General features: G+C 40.8%; 1 protein-coding gene across 3 annotated transcripts in view; it reads right to left on the bottom strand.

Annotated features, from left to right (window-relative positions):
• The window catches only part of twf2 (twinfilin-2), a 139,229-nt gene that overhangs the window by 8,771 nt on the left and 104,262 nt on the right, over nucleotides 1-26,196 (bottom strand). For 2 of the 3 annotated variants that reach the window (XM_070895557.1, XM_070895558.1), the window contains exons 4-8: nucleotides 23,643-23,738; nucleotides 22,107-22,211; nucleotides 20,663-20,677; nucleotides 4,677-4,802; nucleotides 1,235-1,385 (exon numbers count right to left, since the gene is read on the bottom strand). In XM_070895557.1, the coding sequence (XP_070751658.1) occupies nucleotides 1,235-1,385; nucleotides 4,677-4,802; nucleotides 20,663-20,677; nucleotides 22,107-22,211; nucleotides 23,643-23,738 (493 nt within the window). The remainder of the gene's footprint in view (nucleotides 1-1,234; nucleotides 1,386-4,676; nucleotides 4,803-20,662; nucleotides 20,678-22,106; nucleotides 22,212-23,642; nucleotides 23,739-26,196) is intronic. The other variant, XM_070895559.1, reaches the window with a different exon arrangement.

Genomic DNA, 26,196 nt, shown 5'->3' with positions numbered 1-26,196 from the left:
ATACTAGTTAGGCCACAGCTAGAGTACTGCGTGCAGTTCTGGTCACCACATTAAAGGAAAGCTGTGATTGCACTAGAGATGGTACAGAGTAGATTTACGAGGATGTTGCCTAGACTGTAGAATTCTAGCTATGAGGAAAGATTGGATATGCTGTGTTTGTTTTCTTTGGAATAGAGGAGGCTGAGAGGAGACCTGATTGAGGTGTATAAAATTATGAAGGGCCGAGATAGAGTGGCTAGGAAGGGCTTATTTCCCTTAGCAGAGGGGTCAACAATGAGGGAGCATAGATTTAAAGTAATTGGTAGGAGGTTTAGAGAGAATTTGAGGGGAAATTTCTTCACCCAGAGTGGTGGGGGTCTGAAACTCACTGCCTCAAAGCACTTGGATGTGCACTTGAAGTGCCGTAACCTACAGGACTACGGACCAAGAGCTGGAAAGTGGGATTAGACTGAATAGCTCTTCGTCAGCCGGCACGGACACGATGGGCTGAAATGGACTCCTTCCGTGCTGTAAGTTTCAATGATTCTGATATATATTTCACGCACACACTGCTCTCTATAATATTAAAGTTATGGCATCGAGTTAAAAATTGGTCTGGAATGGGTGCTGACATTGTTGATCTATTGAATGTGTACAGCATGACTTGGGAGGGGGCAGGGAAGTGGAAAATTTGTGGTTAATTTTTTTTTTTAAAAGCAATTCCCTAAGGGCTGAACTGGTTGTTGTGTTCATACTCTATTTGTTTGTTACAGCTCACTAGACACGCATTAGGACCCTGTGGGAGCTATTCATAGTTGCTGTAATCATTCTGGTTCATGCTGGTTTGGGACACCTTTTTGGGTGTTGCTATAAAAGCACACAGTTAATTTACTTTACTCTTGTTTCAGTTAGTCTGTTTATTTATGTACACAACACTGGTGACTTCACTTTCTGATGTCCTTCTGAACCATCTAGACCAGAAAAGTCTGTGCTGGGCTAGTTGATCTCAAATGGGTAAGGGTTGGGATGCGAGTGCAGGTGGTGCAAGGCGAGGACAGGCTTGGTAGTAATGCCCCACATGGTTGAATTGTTTGCCAACGCTCACTGTCTTCGGTTTGCAACTGAAGAATGGGCACTTTGGGTGAGCTACCATGGGGTGCATGAGGCCATGCCCTAATGAGAGGAGGGAAGAGGAACAAGTAAATAAAGCCAAAATCCAAAGGGGCTTATTTCAGGTATACACTTTTTAACTTACCAACAGACTCTAAGTAGTCACCCTCATGCGAATGCTTGTAGAGGAAGAAATGATAGCGAGCAGCATTGTTTGGGATTCTCCTTGGCAAGTCAACTATGTCAGTGACATCTGTATGCACCAAGTTTATGGTTTCCTTCTCTATATCTAGTTTCTGAAGAGTAGGGGAGGAAGACATTTTTTTTTTTAAAAGTAAGCACACAATTTGGCTAAAATCCCAAATATTTAAAAAAGTATAATTTATAGCAGAATATTTTGAACAAAGTATAGCCGAGTACACAAAATAAGCCTTTTTCATCAAAAAAAGACCCTCAACTCTTGAACAGAGTCAGCCAGAGAATGATAGAGTAGAGAAGGTGGCCATTTGGCCCTTGTGCTTGTGCCAGCTCTTTGAAAGAGCTATCCATTAGTCCCACTCCCCTGCTCTTTGCCCATATCCCTGCAATTTTTCCCCCTTCACCATCAATGTGGTATTTTATTGGTTCTATGTGATGTCCCAAAGAAAATGATCCAGCAAGGGTTATTTTTGTTTTCTTTGCTGAATGGTAACTAAATTACAACACGGATAAAGGCCATATGGTCCAACTAGTCTGTGCTGATATTATCCTTCACGTAAGCATTGGTCATAATCCCATGTGCTCACTCTGATCCCATATCCTTTATTCCTGTTTCCTTCAAACACCTATGTAACAACAACTTGCATTTGTATAGCGCCTTTAATTTAGTAAAACACCTTAAGGGGCTTCACAGGAGCGTTATCAAACAACATTTGACACCACCTAACGAGATGTTAGGACAGAACTTGGTAAAATAGATAGGTTTTAAGGAGCGTTTTATAGGAGGAGGGAGCTAGAGAGGCGAGGGGTTTAGGATGTTAATTCCAGAGCTTAGGGCCCAGACAACTGAAGGTATGGCCGCCAATGGTGAGATGAAGGAAATTAGGGATGCATGGGAACAGAATTGGAGAATGCAGAGTTCTTGAAGGGTTGTAGGACTGATGGAGGCTACACAGATAGGGAGGGGCGAGACCATGGAGGGAGAAGCCTATGCTCAAATGCTGACAGTCACTTTTTTTTTTAGTAGTCATAGTGGTGGGGGAGAGGGAAGAAGTTACTGTTCTTTCAAATCCTGTATATCCATCCAACTGTGCAAGATTCCCCAATTGAGAGGGAGGGCAGGTGACCGGTTTCCCAGGCTACTGCTTTTAATTGTCTAGCTGGTATGTGCTAAATGTCTTTGGATATTGGTCAGAAAAGTGGGAGACAGCACTGAACCCATATTCTAAATTTACTGCTTTCCTGCAAGTACCCATGTTCAAATCTGGTGTATAATCCACAACTTACAAGTAGCTATTACAAATCTGGCAAAGTGACTTGTATATTGATGCCATTGCTGTCTATTGATCAGCACAAGATGGGAAACTAGCACAATAAAAGCAGAAAATGCTGCAAGTGCATAGGCCAGTCAAAACTGTAAAGAAAAAAGTCAAGTTATGTCCCTTCTCTTTACAGATGCTTACTGAAGTGCTACGTTTTTCCTGAATTTTCAGTTTTTATTTTGGATTTCCAGATTTTTCTCTTTATTTTACTCAATTCTTATATCATGTGCACATTATAATGTCGCAAACAGTAACTTGGACATGGGCATAACTTTATATGGTGTGCTAATTGTAATGACGGTGCTCACCAATAACAATTAACACAGTTCAAAATCCTCAGTGTCTGCGTAGCTCAGCTGATAAAACTCTGGAAAGTTCCTGTTTAAAGTGCCAATTCAGAAGTTGAACATATAAGAGAAAGACTTGGATTTATATAGCGCCTTTCACGACCACCGGATGTCTCAAAGTGCTTTACAACCAATGAAGTGTAGTCACTGTTGTAATGCAGGAAACACGGCAGCCAATTTGCGCACAAGCAAGCTCCCACAAACAGCAATGTGATAATGACCAGATAATTTTTTTTTTGCTATGTTGCTCGAGGGATCAATATTGGCCAGGACATCAGGGATAACTCCCCTGCTCTTCTTCAAAATAGTGCTTTGGGATCTTTTACATCCACTTGAGAGAGCAGACGGGGCCTTGGTTTAAAGTCTCATCCAAAAGGCGGCACCTCCAACAGTGCCGTGCTCCCTCAGCACTGCACTGGCATGTCAGCCTAGATTTTTGTGCTCAAGTCCCTGGAGTGGGTCTTGAACCCACAACCTTCTAACTCAGAGGTGTGAGTGCTACCCACTGAGCCATAGCTGACATTATCAATGCAGGAAGACAATGTAGTACAGCATTTGGAGGTACCATCCTTTGGATGAGACATTAAACCGAGTAGTTCAGGTGGACATTTAAGATTTCATGGCATTATTTGAAGAAGAGCAGGTGGTTCTCCTGCTGTCCTACACCTCGAAGTGATGCATTGTGCATGAAGCACTTTGAGATGATCTGAGAGAGATGATAAGGTGCTATATAAATGCAAAAAAAAGTTATAAAGGATTAAATTAATTCTTTGGAACATTGCTAAGACTTTGAATAATACATTCAAGCACACGGACATACAACTCTGCTTTTAAGCAACTTTTTGGGCAATGGAAAACTAAGAAGTTAGGACTGTACACATCATAGGAAGCACTGTGTTAATAAATTTATTGCCATAAGTGAGCCTAAGAATGTGATCAAACCTTTGCTACTAGTGAGATGCATGGTCACGTCACTCATCAAAGCAAAAGTCAAATATTAACAATTGCGTTGCAGCTTCCAAATGAAAAGGCCTTTTATTTATTACACTGAGAAATTAATTTAAATTTAAAGGATATAATTTGACTGCTTATTCAACTAAAAACAGGGTTCTTACTTCCAGAAGTCCCAGGATCAAACAACTGTTAGAATATTGGTATCAGCTATTTGCAGCATTTCCTATTGAAGAAGAATGCTGATCATGCATGTCCCAGAAAAGAAAGTACTATTGGCGTAGCCTGGTCCACTCCAGTGCAAGCATGAATAGCACTTCAATTAGCCTATTATCTTATTTCTCTTTTTCCAATTCCTTTTAATGGCAACTGCAACTCTTGTCCTTTCACCCAAGCAAGCTACCAGAATCTAAAGACAATTTATTTTATTGCTCTGCCTCCTCAAATATAACAGTATCTTTGACACCTTCAATTGGACAAAGTGGAGAAGCGCAAGTAACATCAGCTGTGGTACATCTATAATTAAGTTGGTCCTAGATAAAGCTGTGACGGGGACTGTGGTTCTTGTATTGGACTGTTCAGCCACCCAAGGACTCACTTTTAGAGGGACTGCCTATGAGATAAAGCTTCACGCTCTAGTTATCCTGCAGTGTTCGCTTGGCTACCTGCACAACCTACCTATTTTGTTACCTACAAGACAGTGTTACAATTCTGAAATTAATTCAATTTACATTGAATAAATGGAAGCCATAAAAAGGGAATTACAAACCAGCTGGATGTAATTTATCTTCCTCTCTTTAAGTAAGAGAAGGGCCGTAAGAGCACTTTCCTGGATTGGAAATGCAATACCTTGCATTGTCTGGTGCTTACTTTGGACACTGATCTCAGTCTTTACCTGGAATGGCAAAACACAAAATTAGTACATAGCTCTATTGCAAAAGAGGGGCGTCTTCTTCCCCTGGTGTATTACAACAGCATTACTGACCCATAGGCACAATTCTAATACAGTAAATGGCTTTCAACAGGAATTCCTGATCCAGTTTATAGCACAATCCTGAAACAGGCACAGCATGCCACAGCAAAGTATGCATCGACTGGGATTTCACTGTAGGAACTTTTAGTTGTAACTTTTGTATACCACCTTCAGCCTAAAATGTTGCCAACGTCTGTTCATATATATTCCACAAAAACATGCAAAGGTTGCAGTAAGAAAACCAGCAAACAGCTTTAAAGGGTGCCTTGGAAGAGAAAGATCTGGGGGTTCATATACACAAATCTTTGAAGGCGGCTGAACAAGTTGATAAAGTTGTTAAAGAAGCATACAGAATCCTTGATTTTACAAATAGAGGTATAGAGTACAAAAGTAAGGAAGTCATGCTAAACCTTTATAAATTACTGGTTAGGCCTCATCTGGAGTAGTGTGTCCAATTCTGGGCACCACACCTTCAGAAGGATGTCAAGGTCTTGGAGCGTGTGCAGAGAAGATTTACTAGAATGGTACTAGGGGTGAGGGGCTTCAGTTATGTGGACAGACCTGGGATTGTTCCCCTTAGAGCAGAGAAGGCCAATGGGAGATATGATAGATGTGTTCAACATTATGATGGGTTTTGATCGAGTAAATGAGAAGAAACTGTTTCCACTGGCAGGAGAGTCGGTAATCAGAGGACACAGATTTAACTTGATTGGCAAAAGAACCAGAGGAGAGATAAGGAAATTTTGTTTTAATGCAGTGATCTGGAATGCACTGCCTGAAAAGGTGGTGGCAGCAAATTCAATAGTAACTTTCAAAAAGGAATTGGATGTATACTTGAAAAGAAAAAAATTGAAGGGCTGTAGGGAAAGAGCAGGGAGTAGGGCTAATTGGATAGGTCAAGAGCCGGCACAGGTACAATGGGCTGAATGGCCTTCTGTGCCATATGATCTTATGAACTCCCTGTCTAAAGGTTCAGCAAATCATACTATTTCAGACAGTGTTAGCCTAGTAATTTATCAAAAGCCATTGATAAAGGAGATTCCAGTTAAGTTTGGATTTGCTCACAAAGGAGCTCAAGTTACAGGGTGGCATAGAGGACAAAACACATTTTAAAAGGAACAATTTTGAATCATGCCACTGCAGCATACTGGAGCTCCAGTGTACTAGATGATCATCTGAATAGACAATGGCTTGCAAACATGATTTCCCATAGAAGTTGTTCCCATTTGTTAGGTGGGACAAAGTGGAAGGATTGAAAAGAAGGGCAGCAGACACGGAGGGGACAAAAAAGATGAGAGCGATTAACCTGTGGGCAGCTCTCAGAATACCTTCCACCAACCTCACTCCACCCTCTTGGTCAGAGTAGGGTATATAGTCCTGGGAAACCGGAAGAAAATAAATACACAAAAAAAAAAAAAAAAAATCGCAGAAAATATTCAGAACTACTAGTATTCTGAATTTTGTAATGATATCCTACATTTAAACGCATGAAGTACTAAGTCAAACCCAAAGTAGGGAAGGAAAAAATGGATAACTCTCAATGATGAGCTGATCCCACACCAATAGGAAGCCAATTGTATGATACTGTTTCCCCACACACAGTACAAGAAGCTTTTCCATAGCTTTTCCTTTCTCAACCAGAGGGTGGCAGGTTGGAATTTCAGGGCTTCCCAAATCAGTTTATAGGCAGGGATGAGCTCACTGGATCCAGTGACACTGTTCGTGGGATCTTTTCCTGCATTGCAGATGATTTTTTTTTTCTCATCACAATTTTGATTGCATTTAAAATGATACCCACTTCTAGCCACAGTAGTGATAGACTGGAATGAAGGTTTTAAGTTCATAGATATGCCAAATAAAATAAAACCCCAGAAAAAAAATACTGTGACTAGAGAATATTTCATCTTTAACATTTTTTACCAAGATTTTTTCAAACTTGAAATTGAGATATTCATATGCATTTAATTAGTACACAATAATCACTACCACATTTTCCTGCGAATCAATTGCAGATAATTTCTTGATGAACCGCATCTAATCACCACCCTCAATCATTCGATGTGAATGCCATTATTCATCAACAAGGATCGCCAGTACGGACAGCCAGTACTGTCTTCAGGACTGAATAAATACATCCTGTAAGGTTTACAAATAATTATGTATTTATTTGTTGTGTATTAAAAAAAAAATCAAGTACTCAAGTAGTTTTGAGGTAACAATCTGTGTGTTCAGGGGACTTTAGAAGTTTTTATACTGAATACCATATAGGGAGAGTCTGTGATCATGTCCCACAGAAAATGTTGATTTTTTTGAGACAGTAGTTAGTGCATTTTCCAGCATTATCAGATTAGACTTATCAATTACACATTGTTTTATTTTTAAATTTTTTTAAAAATAAAAGATGTATACCACTTCATATTTAAAAAAGGAGGCAGACAAAAAGCAGGGAACTATAGACCAGTTAGCCTAACATCTGCCGTTGCGAAAATGCTGGAGTCCATTATTAAGGAAGCAGTAGTGGGACATTTGGAAAAACATAGTTCAATCAAGCAGAGTCAGCATGGTTTTATGAAAGGAAAATCATGTTTGACAAATTTGCTGGAGTTCTTTGAGGATGTAACAAGCAGGGTGGATTATGGGGAACCAGTGGATGTGATGTATTTGGATTTCCAGAAGGCATTCGATAAGGAGCCACATAAAAGGTTACTGCACAAGATAAAAGTTCATGGGGTTGGGGGTAATATATTAGCATGGATAGAGGATTGGCTAACTAACAGAAAACAGTCAGGATAAATGGCTCATTTTCTGGTTGGCAAACAGTAACTAGTGGGGTGCCGCAGGGATCGATGTTGGGGCCTCAACAATTTACAGTCTATATTAATGACTTGGATGAAGGGACTGAGTGTAATGTAGCCAAGTTTGCTGATAATACAAAGATGGGTGGGAAAACAAATTGTGAGGAGTACACAAAAAATCTGCAAAGGGATATAGACAAGCTAAGTGAGTGGGCAAAAAGTTGGCAGATGGAGTATAATGTGGGAAAATGTGAGGTTATCCACTTTGGCAGAAAATATTGCAAAGCAAATTATAATTTAAATGGAGAAAAATTGCAAAGTGCTGTAGTACAGAGGGACCTGGGGGTCCTTGTGCATGAAACACAAAAAGTGAGTATGCAGGTACAGCAAGTAGTCAGGAAGGCAAATGGAATGTTGGCCTTTATTTCAAGGGGGATAGAGTATAAAAGCAGAGAAGTCCCGCTACAACTGTACAGGGTATTGGTGAGGCCACATCTGCAGTACTGCGTACAATTTTGGTCTCCGTATTTAAGGAAGGATATACTTGCGTTGGAGGCTTTTCAGAGTAGGTTCACTGGGCCCAAGTTTCCACACGATAAAAAACGGGCGCCCCTCCGAGCTGGGCGCCCATTTTTCGCGCCTAAAACAGCGCTTAAAAAAAAAAATCGCGATTCTGGAACGTTCTGCAGCTCCTTGTCTGCCTGGTGCGGCGCCCAGGGGGGCGGAGCCTACACTCGCACCAATTTTGTAAGTGGGAGGGGGCGGGTACTATTTAAATTAGTTTTTTTTCCTGCCAGCAACGCTGCGCGTGCGCGTTGAAGCGTTCGCGCATGCTCAGTGTGAAAAAAACATTGGCACTCGGCCATTTTTGTAGTCCTTTGTAGCTGTTTAATTTTTGAAATTTTTAAAAAAAGCACATTGCCATCAGCACATCAGCACTTGCAGCCTTCTCACTGTCTCCTCCCCCCCACCCCCGCGGGAAGAACGGGCGCCTCCTCCCCCCCCGCGGGAAAGAACGGGCGCATCCTCTCCCCTCTCCCCCCCCCCCCCGCGAGAAGAACGAGCGCCCTCCCCCCCCCCCCCCCGCGGGAAGAACGGGCGCCTCCTCCCCCCTCCCGCGAGAAAGAACGGGTGCTTCCTCTCCCCTCCCCACCCCTCCCGCGGGAAGAACGGGCGCCCCCCCCCCCGCGGGAAAGAACGGGCGCCTGCGCCTACCCCCCCGCGGGAAGAACGGGCGCCTCAGGCTGACTGCAGCATTCTCCGTGCCTGAAGCACTTTCATGCAGGTAGGAAGATGGTTTATTTAATCTTTTCTTTGCTTATAAATGTTTATTCAGTTTGGATTTATTTGTATAATATTTGTAGAAGTATAAATAAGGATTTATTGTAGAATTTAATGACTTCCCTTCCCCCTCCCCCCCCACCTCGTTCTGGACGCCTAATTTGTAACCTGCGCCTGATTTTTTAATGTGTAGAATAGGTTTTTACAGTTCTACAAAAATCTTCACTTGCTCCATTCTAACTTAGTTTGGAGTACGTTTTCACTGTGGAAACTTTGAAATCAGGCGTCAGTGGCCGGACACGCCCCCTTTTGAAGAAAAAATTCTGTTCCAAAGTAGAACTGTTCTACCTGACTAGAACTGCAGAAAAAAAAATGTGGAGAATTGCGATTTCTAAGATAGTCCGTTCTCCACCAGTTGCTCCTAAAAATCAGGCGCAAATCATGTGGAAACTTGGGCCCACTATGTTGATTTCGAAGATGAGAGGGTTGACTTATGAAGATAGGTTGAGTAGTTGGGCCTGTACTCATTGGAGTTCAGAAGAATGAGAAGTGATCTTATTGAAACATATAAGATAATGAGGGAGCTCGACAAGGCAGAGAAGATATCTCCACTCACAGGGGAAACTAAAACCAGGGGACAGTCTCAGAATATTTAAAACTGAGATGAGGAGAAATTTCTTCTCTCAGAGGGTTGTAAATCTATGGAATTCTCTGCCCCAGAGGCTGAGTCATTGAATATATTTAAGGCAGAGATTGACAGATTGTTGAGCAATAAGGGAATAAAGGGTTATGGGGAGCGGGCAGGAAAGTGGAGCCGAGTCCATGATCAGATCAGCCGTGATCTTATTAAATGGCAGAGCAAGCTCGAAGAGCCAGCTGGCCTACTCTTGCTCCTATTTCTTATGTTTTTATGTTCTTATGTGAGAGAATATACCCCACTATCCTGGTCTGAAATGTATAATAGTGAATCATGCACATTATGCTAATCTATTAACAAAATAATATGCTGTTTCTTGCGGTAACACTAGACCTTTTTGAGCCTAGAAATCTCTGTTGGTGATATTATAGTCCCCTGTTAACTGTTTCAACACAGGGGTTATCTGATTTATTTTAAACTTGTTAACACCTTTGTTAAAATAGCAAAGAAATGTCATGATTGTGTTAAGGAGTTGTCAATGTTTATTTCTAGTGAGATATAAAAATAGTTGTTCATTGCAGTAACTGCCACACACCCTTAAAATCTCAAAAGATGGCTGCCTGCAACACCTTTGACTTGCATCAATTGGTGTCTTAAGCTTTTGCAGCCCAGATCTGATGCGTTTCTTTTCACATACATAGTGCACATAATTAAAAAGAAGATAAGGTATGAACGAAGATTAAACAGTGAAGTTAATTTTGACTTTGGGTGATAGAGATTCAGGCTCCAGTATAATCTGACATCGCCCATTTTACGCCTCTGAAGTTGTACGTTCCGCGAATTATGTTTCATCCTCACTTACACCGTAACCTCCAAAAGTTAAAAGTATTCAGTGTATCCTTGATTGCACACTGCCAAATCGGTTTACCCGGTCTCTAAAATTAATAATTGGATATACTGAGTATACCTTCCATTACATTCTGGATGATGTCTGCCCTGTTATTGATTCTGACCAATGCATATAATCACAATTCATTATTCTGTATGCACAAATGCTCAATTTAGTCACATATTCGTCCCACTCTTCTCTAACAAATGTGCAATTGTTGTTGGTCTTAGTAGCTCAGGGAGAAGATCAGCCAGGGTTCCAGCTTCTGATTAGATGAGGACATGATCACACTTGGGTGTGTTGACTCCCTATGGTCAAATAGCTTGCCAATATTTACTTGGATGAAATACCAGAGAGCAAATGACACTCACGAGTGAAACGGTTAAGCAGCACGAGTGAAGGCCTTAAGGGCAAGATAGAAATAAACATGAAAAAAGGAAGTTGCACTTGTTTGTAAAAAAATGAAACTAAACGAAAAAAAGGTTATTCCTGCCCCGAGTTTCTATTCCGCAAACGTGCTATTTGTCCAGTGTACTTTGTTTATCTAACAGCTGTTTGTTTTCTGCAACAACATTTATATAGCACATTTAACATATGTAAACATCCCAAGACACTTAACAAGAGTGATATCAGTAAAAACTGTTTTGACACCAAGCCACAGAAGGAGAGATATCAGGACCAATAACCAAAAGCTTGGTCAAAGAGATAGGTTTTGAGGAGGAGCGAGAGGTAGAGAGGCGGAGGTCTAGGGAGGGAATTCCAGAGCTTAGGGCCAAGATAGCTGAAAGCATAGTTGTCAATGGTGGAGCGATTAAAATCAGGGATGTGCAAGAATTGGAGGAATGTAGAGATCCCAAAGGCTTGTAGGGCTGGAGGAGGTTGCAGAGATAGGGAGGGGCGCGGCCATGAAACATAGAAACATAGAAAATAGGTGCAGGAGCAGGCCATTCAGCCCTTCTAGCCTGCACCGCCATTCAATGAGTTCATGGCTGAACATGAAACTTCAGTACCCCCTTCCTGCTTTCTCGCCATAACCCTTGATCCCCCGAGTAGTAAGGACTTCATCTAACTCCCTTTTGAATATATTTAGTGAATTGGCCTCAACTACTTTCTGTGGTAGAGAATTCCACAGGTTCACCACTCTCTGGGTGAAGAAGTTTCTCCTCATCTCGGTCCTAAATGGCTTACCCCTTATCCTCAGACTGTGACCCCTGGTTCTGGACTTCCCCAACATTGGGAACATTCTTTCTGCATCTAACCTGTCTAAACCCGTCAGAATTTTAAACGTTTCTATGAGGTCCCCTCTCATTCTTCTGAACTCCAGTGAATACAAGCCCAGTTGATCCAATCTTTCTTGATAGGTCAGTCCCGCCATCCCGGGAATCAGTCTGGTGAACCTTCGCTGCACTCCCTCAATAGCAAGAATGTCCTTCCTCAAGTTAGGAGACCAAAACTGTACACAATACTCCAGGTGTGGCCTCACCAAGGCCCTGTACAACTGTAGCATACACCTCCCTGCCCCTGTATTCAAATCCCCTCGCTATGAAGGCCAACATGCCATTTGCTTTCTTAACCGCCTGCTGTACCTGCATGCCAACCTTCAATGACTGATGTACCATGACACCCAGGTCTCGTTGCACCTTCCCTTTTCCTAATCTGTCACCATTCAGATAATAGTCTGTCTCTCTGTTTTTACCACCAAAGTGGATAACCTCACATTTATCCACATTATACTTCATCTGCCATGCATTTGCCCACTCACCTAACCTATCCAAGTCACTCTGCAGCCTAGGGATTTGAAAACAAGGATGAGGATTTTAAAATTGAGGTGTTGTCAGATTGGGAGCCAGTGTAGGTCAGTAAGCACAGGGGTGATGGGTGGACAAGACTTGGAGTGAGTTAAGATGTGAGCAGCTGAGTTTTGGATGAGCACAAGTTTATGAAGGGTGGAAGATGGGAGGCCGGCCATTAGAATAGTCAAGTCTCGAGGTAACAAAGGCATGGATGAGGGTTTCAGCAGCAGATGAGCTGAGGCAGGGTCGGAGTCGGGCGATGTTATGCCGGTGGAAGTAGGCAGTGTTAGTGATAGAGCGGATGTGTGGTCAGAAGTTCATCTCTGGGTCAAACACAACACCAAAGTTGCGAATGGTCTGGCTCAGTTTTAGACAGTTGCCAAGGATGGAAACAGTGGCCAGGGAACGGAGTTTGTGGCAGGGAACAAAGGCAATGGCTTCAATCTTTCTAGTATTTATGTAGGCTGAAATTTCTGCTTATCCAATATTGGATGTTGGACAAGCAGTGTGACAAATCAGAGACAGTGGAGGGATCCAGAGAGGTGGTGGTGAGATAGAGCAGAGTGTCGTCAGCATAGATGTGGAATCTGCTGTTGTGTTTTTGGATGATATCGCCGAGGGGTAGCATGTAGATGAGAAATAGAAGTGGGCCAAGGATATATTTTTTGGGGAGTCCAGAGATTCATTGCAGGTGATTCTCTGGCTATGATTCGATAGATGGGAATGGAATCAAGTAAGGGCAGTTCCACCCAGCTGGACGATGGAGGAGAAGTGTTGGATGAGGATGGTGTAGTCAACTCTAGCAAAGGTTGCATATAGGTTGAGAAGGATGAGAAGGGATAGTTTATCACGGTCACAAAGAATGCCATTGGTGACTTTGTTAAGGGCAGTTTCAGTATTGTGGCGGGGCCGAAAACTGATTGGAGGATTCGAACATGGAATTGCGGGAAAGTTGAGCACGGATTTGGGAGGTGGGACAACACGTTCAAGGACTTTGGAGAGGAAAGGGAGGTTGGAGATGGGGCAATAGTTTGTAAGGACGGAGAGGTGAAGGATGCGTTTTTTTTTTGTTGAGAGGGGTGATGACGGCAGATTTGAAGGGGGGGGGGGGGCGGGGGGGCGGAAATAGTACTTGAGTAGAGGGAACTATTAACAATATCAGCTAACATGGGGCCCAAAAGGGAAGTTGGGTAGACAACAGTTTGGTCGGAATAGGATCGAGGGAGCAGGAGGTGAGTCTCATGGACAAGATGAGCGGATTTATTTATTTGCGGAAAGATTTAAAAAAATTAATTAAATTATTTACAACAGATCCACACTGCTTTTTTAAAAACTACCAAAAGAATCCAAGAAGGTTAAAAAATATTTGGTATAACTCTTACTTAATTACAACTCTGCATTTTGTCATGTAAAGGACAAAACAGTGACATGACAGAGTTAACTGAAAGGGAAAAAAATTTAAAATAGAAGTAAAAAAGGAGTTCCTCTTATAAATGATTAAGTTAGTGGCGCCTTGCTTGTTGCCAGCAAAATAAGTACTTCGCCTACATTACTGATTCAAGATGCTCATGAATTTACTGGTGCAGTTCTGAAATTGGTAATTACAATTCTAATCATGAGGGTAACAATTAGTTTTGTTTTGAATTGCATGTACCACTTAGGACATAGACATCTCCTCCAGTCCTCCCGCTCAAGATGTCTGCGCTCCTCTAATTCTGCCCTCTTGGGCATCCTTGATTATAATCGCTCAACCATTGGTGGCCGTGCCTCTGTTGCCTAGGTCCTAAACTCTGGAATTCCCTGCCTAAACCTCTCTATTCTCCTTCAAGACGCTCCTTAAAACCTACCTCTTTAACCAAGCTTTTGGTCACCTGCCCTAATTTCTCTTTATGCGGCTCAGTGTCAAATTTTTGTTATCTCATAGTACTCCTGTGAAGCGCCTTGAGATGTTTTACTACATCAAAGGCGCTATATAAATACAAGTTGTTGTTGAAAGTTGAAATGGGATTCTAAACTTCTGTAGATACCTGGTGTGGTGAAAACTAAGAAGAAGCATGAATGATGTAGAAGTATGCAGGATATTTGACTGAAAAACGTGGGCACAGAGCTAGAGGGCATTTGTTTATTAGCAATAAGCTTCAGATGAGACTAAAGAAAGAAAATAAAGACTTGCATTTATATAGTGCCTTTCACGTCCACGGCATGTCCCAAAGCGCATTAGAGACAATGAAGATTCATAAAACGATTTCCTTAACAGTGGATGTGCGAAAGACACTCTGAGGCAATTAACTCCCTCAAAAAGGAAGTGAAAAGAGATCTCGCTGGGAATGGTATTGCCGGTTATAGGGATAGGTGAAATACTCTATGAGGCTTAGTGGTGGCCTGTACGCTGCTGGAGCTGTTGGTGGTGCTGTGAGAAATAGGAGAAGGTTATCTAAATGAGCGTAATAGGATGGGGCTTAGCTGTGGTGAAGAAAGATAAATATTCCAAAGTTGTGCTTCATTACCTTTGGGGATCAGGGGAGTATTAATATAGAACTTTCAGAAAGTGGGTGCTTATGATAGGGTATATTGCATGTATTTTTTTTCCAGATTCCAGCATCTGCGGTATTTTGCTTTTGTATATTGTATGTGGTCTGGATTGGAGAAGTGGAACCCTTCTATTATTTGGCTCATTTAGATCCATCCAATTTTTCTCTTCTTAACTATCCTTTTTATAGTTTCATTTTGACCCTATTATTAACAGGGTTTCTGGATATAATAGGGAGGTCTTGAACTGGTTCATACCCCGAAATAGCCTGCTTCAAAAACTCCATTCAAATGCCATCATGTTGGCTGCTGCTGGGGAAAGTTTGCACTCATGATTTGGTGTACTTTAGGTCTCAGTTCAGATACTAAATAGAATCCGGCAGTAGAGATGAGGCAGGCCATTTTGAGTGGGGGAGGGAAGAATGCCCAGCTATAAGGTGAAGTACAATTTTCATTTTTCCCCTTCTTTGCATACAAAAACAATAGCATCCATTTACTGCTTTTACAGTCACTTAAAAAATTCTACTGAGTTTATCAACATAATGGAATGTGTTCACATTCAATTAATCAAATGCAAAATGATAAATTTCACTGTTAACCAAGATGCCAAGAAAGCTGGGCAGGAGATCTAGGTTGATAGCTGAATCTAACCTCACTATAATTATCAAATATCATATTTTCACTTTGGTGCTGAGCTAGTCAAAGAGAATAACATTTTTAATAGATTTACTAGTTAGGAGGCAATTCAATCCTCTTTAATCACCAGTAATGCTTAAGATGTTTTTTTATATTTTAAAGCTGTGAACAGATAAAGCAACAGAAACAAACATGAAGAACTGAAGGCCTACCATTGTGCTGCTAGTCTCCTGAAGGCATGTTGAAGGGCAGAAAAATGCAGCAGAAAGTAAAAACATGATAGCAAAGCTTTGTAATAACCAGGCATTGGAAACGCAATGGCTGCTTTCGTTTAATGTGCAGTAATTATCAGCAATTGCCCATGGATTAAGTAGCAGTAATGGGCACCTTTGTCAGCTGGTTTGCTTATTGGTATGAAGTGGTTCTGAATTGAGAACCTTACAAGCCACAAACTCAAGCTTAAAGATCAGACATGACCATGGTTACCACTTATGAAAATGGTACACATTTTGCTCATCACAGGTAAAAATTTTTAAAAAGTGATTCATCCGTTGACATTTACAAGAGAGACTAGTCCCTAGTGTCAAAGTGAGACTTGCTTGATCAGACGTTAACTTTGCCTTTGTTCTTGAAGGTGAACGTTGTTTCAACATAAGTTTGATAAGCTCGTATTCCCTATGAACTTCTCATCCAGTCGAACAGTTAATTATTTGGACTACAACAAAGCAACTTGAATTATGGAAATTAATTTCTGAATTCACAGATTCTGTTCTGGTCATCCCTGGCTGTTTTTGAGGGAGCTTTTACTGTACTCATATAGGCATTACATATAGACACATATACATAAAATCCAAGTTTGAAAAATAAGAATCGACTACCTTTATTGTAATTGGTTGGCTGAATATTCAGGTTGCCTGGCAAAGCCATGATGTGCAGTTCTTTCTGGATATTAAGTAATTGGTCAGCCTTACTTCCCTGTTAGATCTGGAATTCTGAAATGAAGTCCATTCACTCTGGCATATCCAATTTTCAGGAATCCAGTACGAGAGTGAAAGAGACGACAATGATTGTATTATGATAACCTTCTGCCCCTATATGTCTTCAGTAGGCTTTGCAAATTGGATAGGACAGAATAAGTCTGAGCAATGTAACAGTGACATCTAGTGGCAGATTGAACACTGCAACCACGGTTATTTTGGCGCTACTGATAGGCTGCCGAACCTGGTCTGGCTGGATCCTTTTCAATGACAAATTGCAATGCTAATTATCTACCCAGATGGTTGGACATTCAGCGGGATCTTAAATTGTGCCCCTCTCCTGTCCCCTTTTTTGGAGCAAGAGCTTAATTTTAATCAACCGTGTCTTTGATTAAAAAAAATAAAATGGTAAAAATCTAGTTTCGTTTTAATGTAGTTTATTGTCTGTATACAATTGTAGTCAAGGCCAGGTTGAAGCTGAATACAATTCATATCCAAGGGATACGCGTTTGTTAAAAACACATGTACACACTTATACAGATAACATTCCACGTACAAATAACAAAGTTGAAGGGCAACTACATATTGCATAAATCAAAACAACAACCTGTACCATTCTGATATCCTACAGCAAGTTCTTGCACACCTTTAAACATTCCTTCCAGACACGATAAAATACATACAAACTGATTGCTAACCAGAAGGCCAATTTTCAAAATTCCATCATCTTTGAAAACATGCAACAAATGTGATGAATCATTCAATGAAACTGGAATTGCAGTTGTGAAATTGTCATGGAAATATTATCTAAAAAGGTCACAAGGAAGCTTAGAATAGGCGAAAGATGCAGAAGTTCATACTTAACAACATTAAAAAACCCCACAAAAAATATTTTTGTAAAGAGATGCTTTGGATCACCAGGCAGCGCAGGTGTGGGCACAAATGTCACTTTCTTCATGTCCATATGCAGTTGTTTTAAAAAAAAATTACTATCATAACACCACAGAGCTGTGGTGTTAACAAATGATTTCTAAAAATAGCACACTTGTATGCACTTCATTTACTGGGGGAAAAAATTTGCATGCGCCTTGTTTTGAAAATACAATCCAGTCAAAAAGAAGAATTAAGGTCACGCTGCTGTAAGTCTTGTGACAATGCAAAAGCACTGAAAATTGGCCTCACGATACACATTCATTCAGCGTCTACCTCGTTAATTTACAATTCTTATTTGTTCTTAATTGCACACAGAAAATTACGACAAAGATTAGATAATTAAATCCAATTCAAACCAATCCAGAGGGCATAAAGTGAAAATGAAAATGAAGAAATTAACACAATGGAATTCTGATTGTCATTTATAGATCAAAAGTTGTTCAAACAAAATGATGTATGTGCGTGTTGCTGTGCTATACATAGTAATGAGTCAAACAGAGCAGTAAAAGATCCAGGTTCCATTCTGAGTCAGTGCTCAGTTGCCCGATCATAACTGGGGCTGCAGTATGGATACCCACAAGTGGCCATGGAAGAGGAAGAAGGACAGTGGGGGGGGGGGGGCGGCGGAAGAGAAAAAGGCAGTCAGTTCCACTGTCCAGTGACATGTACTACAAAGCATACAAGTGACCAGTCGGTTGAGTACCTGATCAGGCTCGGCTATTATGCCGTGTGTGTAAACAGCCTGGCACCACTCACCATCCAGATTCACACAGGTTCTCAGCCAGCCAGTGGTGAGGTACAGCATGAGCTACCTCTTTCAGGAAAGGAGCGATAAACACTGAGGGAAAACCCCTGCAACAGGTTTAGAGTTTAAATACGTCAAATGGGGGCCAGCTTTTGAGAGTGCCTACTCTATAATATTTTCTCCATTTATATTGTTCACATTTTGTGCCAAGCATCATATCTGAGGCTTATAGGGCAGACAGGTCACCTGCTCCCAGGTCTTTGGTAACTCTGCTTTTAATTGACTGTTTAAAGGCTTGACGGTGGTCCAGGTACAGTCAACCCTTTCTGGGGAATTACATTAATTGAATTTTGTTTTCAATTTGAGTTTAGATATATAAAAAAACAAAGAGGGCAAATGCATTCAGTTTTTGATAAGGAAACAATTTTTGCAGAATGCAAAGAAATATCAGAAAAGCAATGACAACTGACAGACATGCAAATTTCACCACACTGCAGTCAGGACAACTGTAGAAAGCAAAATAAATTGAAATATCAAGATTGGGTAGACACACACCACAAACAAGATTTATTACATTTATGTCAAATAGATATACATTTTAATTCTCCCTATTCTTGTGTTTTGTGCATACAAGTGCAGAGGCAATCAGAGACCAGACATTCGGAGGTCGATTTTCACTGCCTCTATCTTGGGTTAATGGGAAGGTAATGGCCTCAAAATGGGGTCAGTAGTCTTAGTGCCCCACCATGTGGCTGGCTTCATTTTGAAAGGGGCCTACCACAGGGTGTCCAAAATGCCCGCCTGTTTCAGGCGATTGGACCTTTTTATAATGTAAATCGGGGTCCTAAGACATAATTTAAGTTGGAACTGGTCAGAACGTGGGCTGTGCGCACTCTGACCAGTTCAAAGGGCGATGGAACTGGAGACCCACCAAGGTAAGTGTCAAATTTCTTTTGTGGGCCCCCGGAGGAAAATAGTCTGGGCCACTACCACCTCATCACTCCCACCCACTGCGATCACTACACTCTCCCAGCCCACCCACAACTTACCTTGCTGACTCAATCTTGAGACCATAATCTGGCGAGCTACATCGGGATGATTCACTTGGCTCCGTGCAACTTGTCTGCCAAATTTAAATGAGGCCGGGCCTCAAAATCACAGGTGCCTCTTTGCCACTGGAGCCATCGGCCAGAAGTCAAAATTGACTCCACTGGGCAGAATGCCCCCTTATAGGGACATTAGGAACAGTGAACAGCACTCTAGTGTAGAGTACCACTCCTGGTGGCTGGGGGTGGTGGTGGAGTACGTTGGACAAATTCCACTGAGTTGTTTGTCTCCAGACTGCCTTGGAGCATAAAACATAGAATACAAGAGTGATCTGAGACACTGGTAAAGATTATATGTGGTTCCAGAACACCATTCGTAGTTAAACCTAGATTCTAGTTTTTATTGCTGGAAACCTTATGCATTCAATTCCCCACATGACTAGCCCTTGATTTTTGCAATGTCATCAGGGCAGACTGAAGGTTATACACCATGGGTTTTCTAGTGACTACATGAACAAATAATTCCAGGGCTCTCAATTATACAGGAACTCTCATATTTCACTGAATCTTGGCACTGTGTATAGATTCCCTAATTTCAGAGAATTGTGGAACAATCTGAATTAAAATGGTAGGACTTCCAACCTTGTAAAGCAGAAGAATCAGACAGCTGTGATAATGCGCTGCACTTACCTAGCAGATCACATGCATGCAGCTAATAAACCTGGCCAATGGCAACACCGCCCCTTTAATGGTCTTTTTCTGATACCATCAGACACGAATGAACGGCTGCATTGTACTGTACTCGGGGAATCGCTAATTCCACTCTTTATCCAAAATTCAAAGCTCTGTATCATTTAGACTCAAAGATTTCACTTGAATTTATTGGGGGAGGGTGGGTGATGATGGAACTTTCTCTCTAGACCTATAGTCAACTCAGTTTCTGATTGGCACACAGGAATTTGACATGCATCAAATTGTCAGTTCAAAACACTGCATTTCTGTTCATGCAACACAGTAGTAACTGGAGCCAGTTGTTGTGTGAAGTATGTTTTTAAAAATGCCGACATTATTAAAGGGTGGTGCCACCATGCTGGGTGCTTTGGTGCAGGCTTTGTTCTTGGAACAACCAGAGATGAATAGCCTCCATTCTGCTGTGGAGAGTTTCCAGTAAATGCTGTAGCAACACCAAATGTACTTTTTTGATTCTTGTCTTAATTGTTATTTGTGATGATCTAAATGTGCAACACCACTTGCAACTGGCAACGTGGTTGCATTATCATGCTGCTTCAGCCCTTCCAGGACTACCGATGTGGTATAAAGCATCTTAGAAGACAATTTACCATGGCAACACCGCCCCTTTAATGGTCCTTTTCTGATATCATCAGACACGAATGAACGGCTGCATTATACTGTACTCGGGGCATCGCTAATTCCATTCTTTATCCAAAATTCAAAGTTTTGTCACGTTCACTTCAAAAGTACACAAGATAAAGCAAAAGATGGAAATGTTTAAATGCTTACCTGGATCACCTTATCCTGAAAAAAACAGTAATGTCAACCCACAGCTACAGAAATACTTTTTGTCACAATCAGGTTAACATGTCTTTTTTTTTTAAAAAGAAGGCTTTTTATCTCAAGAGAAAAATACTCCATCATTCACAATTGATTAACCTAGAGTGCAAACCACTTTGTGATGAATGTGAATCCAACAACTGACAGATTTAAGAAAATCTCAATGTGGTATCCATGAATGGATTTTGTACAGATGCATGGCAATTAAATATGCAGTACTGAATACTATAACCCACAATGGGCAAAATAACCCACAAGTGTGTAGAGAGGGTATTTCATTTGAATAATAAGACTATCTATTTAACAGAATGTCTAGCATTATTTTTTTTCAATTATTGCATTGGGTGCAATGTAATCATCTCGATCAAGCTCCTCATCACTATATTATCAAGTATCATCTTTCACCAATGATAACTGAGTGCTCTGCAGTCCATTCATAAAAAAAAAATCTTTTTACATCAGCGAGATTTTCGTTCAACTTGAATTCATGCAGAACGGCCTGGTTTGGTACTTGGTCCAACAACATTCTGGTAGAATTTAGATGTAGAGCCACTATTCTGCCCGAGGTTAGTTTATGATCACAGCTGGATAATCTGGAGGGAAAGCGGAGTGAAGGCCTGTTGTCTCCCTACAGACCAGGCAGGACATAATGCGAGTCACTTGCATGCATACCTGAGTGGCTGGCTCAAGAGCAGCACCAGTACAAGATGAGCTTAATAGCAAGTTCCCATCCTTCAGTAAATCATCATCCAACAATAAATAGTTAAATGGTGAGGATTGGCGCAGAGACTGTGGACTGTGAAAATAGCTAGTTTTAAAAATCCTGAGGCCGTGTGACTTTCACTTCAATAATGTTACTTTATGTAATTTTCTTTTTGTAGGATCTCATGAACATCCTTTAATTTTTAGAAGGATATTGCTTAAGAGTTATTTATTTCCCTCATCATTCGAGTCTGAAAGGTGCGTAGAGCAATTAAAACGATCCATTAATTATGTCTCCTTCCATGTTGGAAACTTCCTGGACTCTGATCATCAACACCCCCTATTGTGATCTGCAATTTACCATGTGGAGGAATCACCGGCACACATCTGTGCTCTTGGTGCAAGGCTCTAGCAATTTTAAAATTAACCAAAATTTGAAAGAAAATATGATTTTTTTTTTACAGAAACATAAATAATGAAGGCATATTTAAAATGGTAATGTTGCACCCAGTAAATCAAATCGAAACCATTTACTTATTCCTAGAATTCACTGTACGAAATCCTGTAACTGGGTCATGGTCCCTGCCGAGACAGACAAAGTAAACTGATGATCTTTCACACTGTAAAAACCGTTCAACGAAAGTAACTACAGGAAAGTGGATGGTGATAAGAGAATTGCTGATATTGTTACCTCATTAATCTTAATCTGCTTCAGTTCCTCCTCAGCTGCTGTAAGTGGTGCTGGCCCCAAGCGGGACAGGACATGCTTCTGGTAGCCACCAAAACAGACGTCTTCCTGTTGGGAGAAACACATTGTAGCTTTCAACATCAGAATATTAACAAACACAAAATCAAATTGCTCCCAGAATTGACATTAGCAGCAGGTTGAATTCAGTCAAATCGCACTAATTTCTTATTCGGGCAAGCAGTACGGCTGGCAGGGTCATCTTTGTATAGGTTTTAAGAGTTACTATTTCCTAACATGTACAGTCTTCATATGCAGATAATTTGCAGGTATACAGCCTACCTGTGTAGCTCATCAGAAATTATAAGGCACAAAATTATATTTCAAAACTCAATCATAAGGGAGTATAAAAAAATATTTACAGATAGTATCTGGGCAAATTGAAGGCTTTTATAAGCAAGTCAAGACAAAGGGAGTAAACGAAAAAGTTGACAATAGTAAATAATAAAGAGATGGCAGAAGTGTTCATGGTTTTTTTGCTTCAGTTGTCTAGTGGAGGAGGATATAATACCAGCGCGAGAGGGAAGACTAGAAATGAGTGAAGGGGGAAATCTTACAGGGATTAATACAAACAGAGAAATGTAATGGATAAAATTACAGGATTGAAGCCGGACAAATCTCTGGGTTCAGATGGTTTCCATCCGAGTGTATTAAAAAAGATCAGTAAATTTGGAGTTGTGCTCGAATCTTGTGGCATGGAGGGAAAAATGGTTAGGAGGCAATGTTTGAGATAAAATGAATTGTGAAAACAACAGAAAATTGCAAAAAGCAGTTTAACGTAACAGTGTGAGGGGAAGTACACTATGGACATAAGAACAGCAAATGGGAGCATAATTTAAATAGGGAAGTGGTAGAGGAGTAGGTGAGCAAAGGGGTTTATGGGTTCAGGTACACAAATCATGAAAAGCCAGCTCGTAGATGCTAAAAGGAATCAAAGAGGTTAATAGCATGCCACACTTCATCAGAAAAGGTTGCATAAAAGCAAGGAAAATCGTGGTGTAGTTATGAAGAGCACTGGTCAGAACTCTTTTGCAATATTGTGTTTAGCCTATGCTATGCTGCTCCTCGAAAAATATATGATTTACAGGAGGATACCTGGCATGAAGGGACTGAGTACACTCGGCTTACATTACCTGGAGTTGAGGAATTTAAGGGCTGCTCTGATGGACATGTTTAAAATAATGGAGGGAATTGACAGATACTGAGGGAACAATTCTATTCTCTAGAAACGAAATCCAGAACAAGAGAACATAATCTTAGAATTCTAGCCAAGGTGACTAAAAGCAAATCCAGGAAAATAATATCTTCAGTTATAATTTTAAATACACTATTGAAGGTCAGTTGTGAAGCATAGGTTTGTATGTTGCTCATTACATTTTTCAAAGTTCCACATTACCCATTCAATGAAAAGTGCAAAGATAATAAATCATATCTTGCTGTTTTGGTGCAATATTCATCCATTTAAATGCAGTATCATGATACCTTCATTGTTCCAAACAACTCATCCTTAATGTGTCCTCCACCGAACTCTTTTTTCACAGTGGCTCTAGTTGCTGCATACAGCATCTTTTGTCTGACCTATGTAAAACATGGTGAGGTTAGAGTATGTATATAACTTGGAACAGGATGCAGGGAAAGCAGATTTTCTCAGTAGCATAAAGAATTGTACAAAGTGAAGAGTTGAAACTGCCGTCTACACATATACAACTCAACAACTTTGGTCTCCTTATCTGAGGAAGGATATACTTGTCTTAGAGGCGGTGCAATGAAGGTTCCCTACATTGATTCCTGGGATGAGAGAATTGTCCTATGAGGGGGGAGTGAGTAGATTGGGCCTATATTCCCTGGAGTTTAGAAAAATGAGAGGTGACCTCATTGAAACATAAAAGATTCTGAGGGCAACTGTAAGGGTAGATGCTGAGAGGTTGTTTTCTCCAGCTGGAGAGTCTAAAACTAGGGGACATAGTCTCAGAATAAGGGGTCAGCCATTTAAGATGAGGAATTTCTTCACTCAGAGGGTTGTGAATCTTTGGAATTCTCTACCAAAACGGCTGTGGATGCTGAATTGTTGAGTATATTCAAGGCTGAGATATAGATTTTTGGACTCTAGGGGAATCAAGAGATATGTAGATTGGGTGGGGAAGTGGCGTTGAGGTCGAAGATCAGCAATGATCTTGAATGGTGGAGCAGGCTCAAGGGACCGTATGGCCTATGTTCTTATAGTCTCAGGATAAGGGTCGACCATTTAAGACTGAGATGAAGAGGAATTCCTTCACTCAGAGGCTTGTGAAGCTTCGGAATTCTCTACCCCAAAAGGCTGTGGATGTTACATCATTGAGTATATTCAAGGCTGAGATTGATAGATTTTTGGACTCTAGGGGGAATTAAGGGATATGGGGATTGAGCGGGAAAGTGGAGCTGAGGTCGAAGATCAGCCATGATCTTATTGGATGACGGAGCAGGCTCGAGGGGCCGTATGGCCTACTCCTGCTCCTAATTCTTATGTTAACAAACTGACCGATTGCCAACCACCATTAAAAATGTTATGCCATTGTTGCCCACATCTCTTGTGCTGTGGACTGACCTTAATTAGGAATTCTCACCAGCAGTCCTGCTTCAGCAAAGATTCAACTAAGAATGAACATTTATATTAACATTCTTTTGTTTTGTTCTCATTTATTTTTGTAAATTTCAAGAAAAATGACATTAAATCTTCGGATGGAAATTACATCATGGTTAAGAGTTACTGAACCCAACAATGGGTCAAATTAAAGCACACAGTTCAAAGAAGAATATTGATGGCCCCTGTGTAAATATACTGATGTTCATGGAACTTCAGCATAATGCTGGGTTCAGGAGCTCCTCCCAACCAATTCAATGTCATTAACAATCATTGTTTGAACATAATACACACACATAAATATATATTATATAGGATATACAGCACAGAAACAGGCCATTCAGCCCAACCAGTCCATGCCAGCGTTTATGCTCCACTCGAGCCTCCTCCGTCCTTCCTCATCTAACTCAGAATAACCATCTATCCCTTTCTCCCTCATATGCTTGTCTAGCCTCCCCTTAAATGCATCTATACTATTCTCTTCTATCACTCCCCATGGTAGAGAGTTCCACACACACACACACACACAATATTTTAGTGAAGAGAAAGAAAATTATTCAGAAGAATGTTAATTATAGCTCCATTTTACCACAACTAAATTAATTAAACAATAGGCAGAGCACTCCAAGTCTGAAACTGCAGATGTACAGTTTGCATATACGGCCGATTTACTTAAAAGTTCCGTCTGCAAACAAATTTCTCTTATGGTTGAAAAATAATTTCAGCTCCTGATATCGAAGTAATCTCAAATTTAATAATGGGTACTTTTTTCTCAGGTTTGAATTAACAAATATTCTCCGTGAGTGAAATACTCACAGCTTTCAGCCATACACATATCATGCTGCATTACAATAATCAATCATTTTCAGCCTTGTTGAAACAGTAACATGTTTCCCTTGTACTTTTCCCCCCCACAATGAGTTCTAATTGAAGTCATTGCGAGCATATTATGAAATTTGAGACTTAAAAATACATATTTGAAAAAGGGATGTCAGCACAAACTAAAGAAAGACATTTCTCATTGAATCTAAAAGAACAGTCTAATCCTGGGATTCAGTCTGTGGTTTATTGCATCATCCGAATCCCTCAGTTGGATACTGCCTTGTAAATAATGCTAATTGGATCCATTATCTGTTCCTTTTCCAATTGTCTCTCTTTACCTCTCTTCCCGTAGGCTGCGGTACGTGTGGTAGAGGAATTCGGGATCGTTCGGTAACGTGCCTATTCTCCCTGTACGAGCCTGGATATTAAATGTCGGTGAGTTCGGTATTGGACCGTTGGACCATTACAATGAACCAACATTATTCCTGACATTCACACACACACAAGTTTGCAGCAGAGATTGCAAGATAGCAATTAGATACGCAGATTGTACCCACGCACCCCCCCCTCGACCATGGAACATTTTCTGGACTG

This window comes from Pristiophorus japonicus, chromosome 12, assembly GCF_044704955.1.
Source record: "Pristiophorus japonicus isolate sPriJap1 chromosome 12, sPriJap1.hap1, whole genome shotgun sequence".
NCBI lineage: Eukaryota > Metazoa > Chordata > Chondrichthyes > Pristiophoridae > Pristiophorus > Pristiophorus japonicus.
This window is presented reverse-complemented; position numbering and strand designations above follow the sequence as displayed.